Raw genomic sequence first — 8,716 nt, 5'->3', positions numbered from 1 at the left:
GGTGAAATCAATGCACGCAAAGAAAGCCTTCTTGTAAAGCTTGCCTGGCACTCAGGCAGTGCAGAATTCTTAACCACACCATCTTATGTGTCCTGTGCACGTGTGGTTTCTATTACTCCTCCTCTGAAGTGCATCTAAACATGTTAATGACTGCAAAGCAGTGATGACCCGAATTAAAAACCACTTACTTTTGGGAAGGGTAAGGGAAGAAAACGGGAAGAAATACCCCTTGAGCACAATTGTACGTGCAAAATGAAGCTAAAAGTGGGTCCAGACCAAAATTCCAGGGCAACCCGCATGCCGTTTAGGAGAGGAAAGAGTCTGCGTGGTCTGTGCTGGGATACATCACTAAGTGAAATGGGCTATTAGTGAATCCAGCTCTGATATCTGCTTGATATTGTGGCTGATATCCGAGATAAATAGGGATAAACAAAGATTTAGACATTTATTTCACTAGTCAAATAGTGGTAAAAATGAGCACGGAGAAACTTAGTATGTTTCATATATGTTGTTATCCCTCAGTTAAAGAAGACGTTTGTCTTTGCAAAGGCTGCTGAACTTGAGAAGGCAAAATCCCAAATAGTATTGATCTATTATAGTGCCACCTTCATCCTTTTTGCTACAGATTGTAGGAAAAAGGTGACGGGTGAACAGTCTGAACACGGGCAACACTTGTGGTTCTGGATAGCTGCTGTCACGTGGAGTATCCCTGTGGCTCCTGTATATGAGGCCAAATGCTGGGTTAGTGCTTTGTGTCCTCAGCAGCCACTGGGAAAGAAATGATGCCAAAAGAAGCTGACTTTTACAAGCTGTATTAATAGGTTCTTGGTCACCTTTAATGCTATACAATCCTGTCACTGGACACGGCAGCTTTTGGGCTTGTTTCTTGGTATGTTTTAGGGAAGTAAATCCTTTGTCTTGTGCAGAAGTATTTGCTGACTGGAGGTTAATCCCTCTTTCTTGTCAGCTGGAACAGATCACTGATGGGTTTTGTTCACAAAGTCTGTTTTCAAACAAGTATGGTTTAGGAAGGAGTTAAGTTCTTCACAAGCATAGGAAGAGACTTGTCCTTTCGGCCCACCCGAGGAACCAGCGGTGTGTAAGGAGTGTGGAAAGTTGGTAGGGAAGCGCTGGGTATCAGGCTGGGAGTTGTTCTCCACTGTTCCCCTAGGAGCTGGGATATGGAAACAGGAAGAGCTGTAGTGTGTGTGGCTGAATCACTTCACTGCTACTGGAAATGAGAAACGAGCAGTGGGACCACAGGGTAGAGGGAGGGACACTTGGTTGAAGAACAGGGAGGAGAAGAAGCCACCTAGCCTTGTGGAGATGGAGGGCAGGACTACAGCCTGGCCGCGCACAGCTAATGGTAGGAGGTGAATGAGTGTCAGTAGTCTCTTCTGTCATGCAGTCTGTAAAGTGTAGCAGCCACCTGTAAACACTGTACTTCACAGTTTTGGAGGTGCTCTGCCTCTTTAATACACTAAATGAGGCAAGATACAGACCTGCTCTAAGATACATGCTGCCTTCATCCCTGTAGTGGGTCCGAGTTTGGCCGATGTTCTTTAATACAGTTAACAGAGCTACTGATTTTGGATCACTACAATATGTAAGTTTTCTGCACTGTCCCTTCTTGGAGACTATCCAAGAGCTGCTATGCTGGGTTTTACTCAACCAGACCTGATTTTGGTGACGTAGCATCTAGTTTTTGACCTTCACACCTTTCCTTAATTAGGAAATATTCCTGATCTCCTTGTATAAACAGCCTTTAAATACCCCATCGTTAGATTAGTGTGACCAGCTTCTGCATACAGGATGTCACAGTTCTGAAGAAAGCTGCTTTTTCTCTTTACTAAAGTTCTGGATAAGATCCTGAGCCAGAGAGTTAATTTTTACTTGGTTTATACTGTGAAAAACATTTTAAGTCAATCTAAATATTCCTTTTGTACAAGTTTGGGCAGTCTGAAATGAGAACTGGTACACAAAAATACTGCACAAAAGAAATCAGAGTGTAAAGGCACCAATAACTGAATTTGAAGTTAAATGTGTAATAAGGAACCTGTTCAGTAATGAAACTTTTGCCTGTTTCTTTTGTCAGAGGTCTATGTTTCTTTTGCTTCCAATATTTCTTCTCTTCAAGGTTTCTGCTTGTATCCTTTGGTGTTCTAGCGTGGTTTAATTTCTCTAGTTGGTAATAAACATCCATTATACAATTATCCAGATGAAATAAGTTGAAATAGTTGGTCTTTTATATATCTAGTCAAAGCTGGAAGGTCTAATGCCAGAAGCTAAATTCAAGGGAGATGTATGAGGAACCTCTTTGAACCTTGTGTTGCCAGCATAACTTTTGAAACCTGTTGGGACACTTCCTGCAGTGTGTTCTGCTCTGCTTTGTCTGTGAATCCTGTCTTGCTGAACAAAGCTTTGTACACCTGGTAGTATAGTTTTTTCTTCCTAGATAGCTACCTAAGGGATCCATACTTCCACTAAACTTCATCCTCTGCTCCTCTAGATCATCGGGTTACTGGCAGAAGTCCCCTAATCCTTTCTTACTACGCTCTTGTTAGCATGGGCAAGGTTTGCTTTTTACAAAGAGCACCTTCATCAGTTCCTCTCTGTGCAGTGCAAGGAAAGATTTGAGCCTTGCTCCTAATTTTCACTCCTACTAAAAGATGCAGGCATCTTTCCTGACTTTTGAGCAAGGAATAGTGCTGGGTCTGTCTGGAAAGAAGGGAAACGCATGTATGGAGCAGCGCCTTGTGAGGTATCTTGTGTGCTAAGTCCATTAGTTTCTGCCAGTGTTCCACAGTGGTACCAGTGTTGGTCTGCTTGGTCCATGGCAGATGCCATGTGCTGTCAAAGCCATCAGAGCAGCTAATGTTTAGCTGACGTATTTTTGTTTTCATAACAACCCTTGCTGTTGAGGGTTCTCATCTGGAGCTGTGGGCACTTGAGTCTGGTGGCATGAGACTGCGGGAATGTCGTAATTCAACTTGTAATCACAGTTTCCACCTTCTCTCATATTTGTTTTCTTCTACAATGGAGGATTTCATGAAGAAGGACTAAGCCTAAGGTTCCTCTTTGACTCTTTAGTCTCAATGTAAGCCTAAGGTTCCTCTTTGACTCTTTAGTCTCAATGTTTGCCACAGCAAGTGCTAGAGCTGTTGTATTTTAAGATACAACAGCCTCCCTAACAAAATGGGTGCACATAGTTTCCTTACTTGTTCTATTGTACATATACCACCAGCAGGTGGAAGCTACATAACAGAGAAAAATGGTTCCTTTCAGCGCTGTGGGAGCATCACAATAACAATAATAATACCAATAATAAGACTTTCTTGTTTTAATTTGCTCCATAGAGAAGAAATGTAAATTAATTTGAAAGCCTCTAATGGCAGAGAGTCAGATGCTGTAAAGGAGCCAAGCATTTGATGATAATCAATAAGTTTTTAGTGCAAGTGTAGCTGTTCTGGGTGCCCCTTGCTATCCTTTGCTAGATCCTCTACAACACACACCTGGTAGCTATGAAATTCCCAGGTCTGCTGTGTGGGACAAACCTTCCCACAGCCACTGAGTAACCTGCAGTTGTAATTGCAATGTGTTGCTTTCCTTGACAACTCCTACTGCAGATTTTTAAACCTGGTGGAAACTTCACCTTATTTAGGCTCCTTCATTTCTGCAGTGCATAATAACAAGTACACTGAGTGTTGCAATTAAATGCTCTCAAGTGATGAAAGTAGAGAGGAAAGAGTTGCTTTAACGCAGCAAGTGTAATAAATGAAGTCATGGCCAGAACCCAAATATGATTTCCTGTAATGCAAGACACAGCTATTTCTTCTCACATGAACCTTACTGGTTCCAGTAAGGTGCTATTCAGGCAGTAGTGTTTGTTTCACAACTGACCTGTCATGCTAAGAATGTGAAGAATACCTTTGTTCCCATAGTTTGTTTTAAAGATTGCCTGTGTCAGGCAGTGATCCCACTGCAGTTTCCCTTCCATTCCACAGGGCCAACTGTTGTTTCAGTTTAATTCTTTTGTAACCGAATAGGTTTCAGGGGAGATCAAATCAGACAAGTCAGAGGAGAATCTGGCTTCAGCCGTTTTTGTTACATTAGGTTATATTTCTTTAAAACACAACTGAGTATTTCCTTTAAAACAGAATAAACCTTTTGAATCAGATTTCCCATTAGAGGAGAAAAGGAAAATGTTTTCCAATGTTTCCAGCACAAACTGCACCTAATCCTTTTTCTTTCTTCCCTTTCCTTTGCGAACTGACAGGTAGGAATTTGCTTAATCCTTTCTTACTTTCCAGACAGCAATATTTACAACACATCACCAGTAACTCAGGAACTGCATTGAATCCTACAGGACAGACCTAAAAATCTTTCATCTCTGTTGTGAAAGGGAAAAATTGATTTGTTCTGGAATTCTCCAGCTGCCTTTTGACCTGCTGTCCTTCAGGCAAACATTCCGTTGGGATGATAGTGGTATGGATTTTAGACTGTCCAGCAGTGATTTGCACACATACTTTCACTGCCTTGAACTGAATTCACAGCACAACCTGTAATGAAGTCAGCACAGGCAACTTTGCTGTCTTAAAGCAGTAGCTATACACCAGAATTAACAAATACCAATTTCAAGCAGTCATAAGTCTCTTTCTTTCCGTCCTGGGATAAATCATCCTCAGAAAACACACAGCAGCTCATGAACACAATACCCCTCCCAAGCATTTTGGTTTTAATACAGTGATTTATAACTGTGAGCACTTACTGTTATGGCCTGGAATCTTTCTTTCAGCAATTCGGCTTCCTCCATTCTAGAAATCAAAAACAGACAAGTAGTGAAGGAAAACAGGCTGAGACCATAAGCAAAAACCTCCTGGTGGGGCTATGAAAAAGCGGAGGTGATTTGAGCCAATTCCGGAGCAGAGAGCAGGCAGAGTCCCTGCACAGATGAGCAGATCAGTCCAGACAGACACATGCAATGAGGGTGTGTGGAAGAGGCAGACGTGGAGAGTGCTGGCATGAGTTGACTGACAAGTTGGAACAGAGGAGCACAAGCCCTTTTCCTTCAGAAGCTGCCAACTCTTTGTTTTAGTGTGCTCGGTTAGCGTGCCACTGCTGCTTTAACTGTTACATGCCCAAACCCGAACCTCCCAGCGCCACAGGAGAAAGAAACTTTTGTGTTCCTCTCTCTCTTTCTTTCCTTTGTGTATTCTTCTGGTGACAGAGATTTGCAACTTTTTAAGTCCTCCTGTTTCTCATGAACCTGACTTCACCCTGTGTGTGTGACCGTCTTGAACGTCAGCCCTGTAGAGGGCATGGCTTTCTTGGAGATGGCAGTTTTCATTCTGTTTCCCAGACGAAGCTGTATTCATACCTAAAGTAAAATCAGCTTTTAGCAATCAGGTCTGCCACTGAATGCAAGTGTTAATCTGTGCAATTACTGCTCAGCTAGCTAGGACTCGGGGGAAGCTTTGCCTAAGCAAGGATTTTGGGATCATCATTTCAGTGTTACCAAGATGAGCCTGAAATGCCAGTGGTTGAATTTGGATTTCCATTCAGCTGACTTGAAGGGGTTTTTTTTTGTGCTGGGGACTTCTGCTGAAATCAGCATTGTGCTCCTTAAGGGCTGGTGTGTACATTGTGACCTTTCCAATTACGTGAGTGGGAGTCAGCCTTCCAAAATCCATCTGGGAAACCTGCAAAACAAGTGGAACTGCCTCTAGGAAAATCCAGACGCAGAAAAAAGTCTAAGTAAGATAAAGCTGAACGCAAATAGCAGAAATATGTAACGTGAGTCTGGAATTCCTTCCTGTTACCCTTGGTATCACGTAACTTAAGTCTTTGTAAGGACACCGACAGGACAGTCAGTCAGCACGTTTGGGTTTTCTCCTGCTAATTCATTGAGATGTCTAAACTCAGCAACTTTTGGTGAGGGGTTTTACTTTACGTGTCATTAGCGCCCTAAACCTTGGTGGCAAATCAGGGTCCTTACCTGATTTGTTACAGAACTCGACATTTGATGGTGAAGTTCCACCCCCATCATTCAATATGAATCAATGCTTCATTTCAGTTTCCCCCTTTGGAACTAGGTGATCTTAAGGTCCTTCCCAACCTAAACCATTCTATGATACTAGTATGTCATTCATTGCTCATCTGTTCAGACAAGCAGACTATCCCCCTGCACACCGGGATTAAGGACGCATTAATGCTCTGTTTCTGCTGTGATCCACCCGGAGGTTTTGTTCAAACTTGCAAAGACCCCAATTTATTCTCCAGTGAATATTTATAGTCTTTTTTTTTTCCTAATATTAATATATGCCTCCTTTGGTCAGCACCCAAAATTAAAAGCAATGCCACATAAAAGCAAATGTGAAGTTCAAAGGCGAGCGTACTGAGGTATATCAAGAGGCAGATTGCATGGGAATTGCAATGTCTTCAGTTTATGGATTTGAGAATAACTTCAACCACTGAATTAAACAGATAGATTCTTGCTGCAAAAGCCAAGAGGGAGGCAGTCTTTCTGTTTAATATTTCAATAGTCAGTATATATAGGCTGCCTTATTACATTTTTGACACCCCCCCCAACCCCAAATTTACTTCATCTTTGTTTTCAGTGAAGTTAATCTTAAAATTTAAGGGTGTATGTGGGCTTCAAAATGCTTAAAAATACTTAAAGCAGCAAAGGATTACATCAGAAATAAGGAAGTCTGGTTTAGGTCAGAATCTGTCCTCTGATATAAATGGGATTCCATTCTCAATGGGTGAAATGAGATCAGTATTTCAAGCTCAAATTAGAATCAATGGGTTTGCATCCCTTTGAATTGTTATGATCTCAAATCTTCTCCTAAATTTATGCTCCAAAGTTATTGAAATGCTCTTACAAACCTTACTGTGGATGTAATATCCTCAGAGACCCGCCGTGTAGTTGATGTATCTTTCCCAAACCTAACCCCCCAGGCAGTTTCTGAATCGTTGCTTACCTTTTGAAGTGACCATCATTAAGGAAGGTATTTAAAGCCCGTTTTAAATTGTTTAGATCATACATATCCCCTTGCTCGGCAGGATTTGTTGTTCACTCAGTAGGTTGTTTTGCAGTTCTCTTAATCCTATTTTAAATGGGATTTATGTGCAAGAGAAGAAATGGACCAGCTGTCATTTTGTCTGCCCCTTAAGCCTGGAGTATCCTCAGTGCTATGGGTTAGATCAGTGAAGCTGAGCAGCTGTGTTTTCAGTCTGCAGGATTCTCAGAACAAGGGTTTCCAGCACCTTGTGGCTGGCAGAAATATATCCAGGAAACTATCCCCCTATTCTGTGAGCTTAAGAAAAACCCCAAAACCCAAAACTAAAACACTTTTGGAAGAAGAAGCCATCAGCCTGTGTTTCTGTAACTGGCAACTGGGTCCGTTTCTTTTGGTAGAACGGATTCTCTGAGTTATGCACCAGAAACTGTTGTATCCCAAGATGAATCACACAAGTTGGATTCTTTTTGGCTTCATTTCTTCCTTTGTTCATTTCCATTTTGCACTGGTGCCTAATGCAGGAGTAATAATGAGAATCTAAAGCACAAGTTGAAAGAGTTGTGTTCTGAAGTCTTACAGAAAAGTGGGTGGGAACTCAGAAGATATCCTTAACCAAGAGCTGGAAGGAAGACCACAGAAGCACTTTCACAGCTGGAAATGCAAGTCCCATTGCCCGTATCTGGAGCAAAGTCTTAGTATTGGCATCGAGAAATACTGTCGCTTCAGAACTGTAGTGGCTGCCCCTGGCCCTACTCTACAAACAGAACCATCCTCAGTTCTACCCTGCCTCGTTTCACTGGGATTTCTTTTGGAATAAACCATTAACTTAAGGTAGTACATTTACAGAGAGTTACAGGTTGTTGTAGTAGCAAACAACTGCTTCTGAGAAGAAACATCTCGTTAAAGGTAAGGAGCAAGAAGCTCTCACTTCTCAAAAGAGTGAGTATGGAGAGAATGGAGTTGGTCAGGTCGTTATCAGTTGACAATATGGCCTGTACCTTCTGGAAAGGGTGGTTAATGTGCTCATGAATCACTGTTTTGTGCATCTGAAGTCTGATTATCTCACTTTGTGATGAGCTGCCTCCTGTAGCTGTGCTTGGACCAGGAGAAGGGTGTTTTGGATTTGGTGTCGAAGTAGATTTTATATTCTTAAAGTAAGTAAATGTACTGCCACTCTGCATCTGTCTGCAGGTAGCCTTGAATCTCTGACAGCAGAGGAATGGAGAGGAGAGAAGTCTTACTGAAGGCCCCTCACTAACAATGTCTACTGCAGCATCCTGGCAATTGAGAGGCCTCATGGCTGGGATGCCTCAGCTGGCTGAGAGATGGTCTCTTCTCCAACCAGAACCAACGTTTTGAATTTCCAAGGTGAAAAATAAGCCAACAATAGAAACTGGAAGATCTAAACCCTTCTGTTTATTCCAGGTGAAGTGCACACAAATAGACAACTAAAGCCTTTGGGCAGTTGCTCCCCCAGATTTTTTTGGAGACTTTCTCTTTAGCGTATATTATTTCCCCAAAGAAACAAGGTTTGTCTGTCTTAAAGGTTGGTTTCAAAGGCCATTTCCACCATTAATCTGCAAAGTACTTCCAGCTGTTTCAGTCAACAGTGAGTTGATGTTGCTCAATAAGCAGCAAACAGCTTTTGTCTGTGTGAAGAACTCTTCTGGAGTTCATCATGGGGCAATTTTTGG

At 42.1% G+C, this 8,716-nt stretch overlaps 1 protein-coding gene across 1 annotated transcript in view; it reads right to left on the bottom strand.

The window, feature by feature from the left end:
• Nucleotides 1–5,043, bottom strand: part of PALMD (palmdelphin) — a gene marked incomplete at its 3' end in the record, with an annotated part of 22,345 nt that extends 17,302 nt beyond the window's left edge. Inside the window, exon 1 of the mRNA XM_010009517.1 lies at nt 4,769–5,043. Within this exon, the coding sequence (XP_010007819.1) occupies nt 4,769–4,813 (45 nt within the window). The remainder of the gene's footprint in view (nt 1–4,768) is intronic.
• Nucleotides 5,044–8,716: the final 3,673 nt, after the last annotated feature.

The sequence above is a fragment of the Nestor notabilis genome, unplaced genomic scaffold, assembly GCF_000696875.1.
Source record: "Nestor notabilis isolate BGI_N333 unplaced genomic scaffold, ASM69687v1 scaffold9462, whole genome shotgun sequence".
NCBI classification, from domain to species: Eukaryota; Metazoa; Chordata; class Aves; order Psittaciformes; family Psittacidae; genus Nestor; species Nestor notabilis.
Note: the sequence above shows the minus strand (reverse complement) of the source record. Positions and strands in the feature narration are given on the sequence as shown.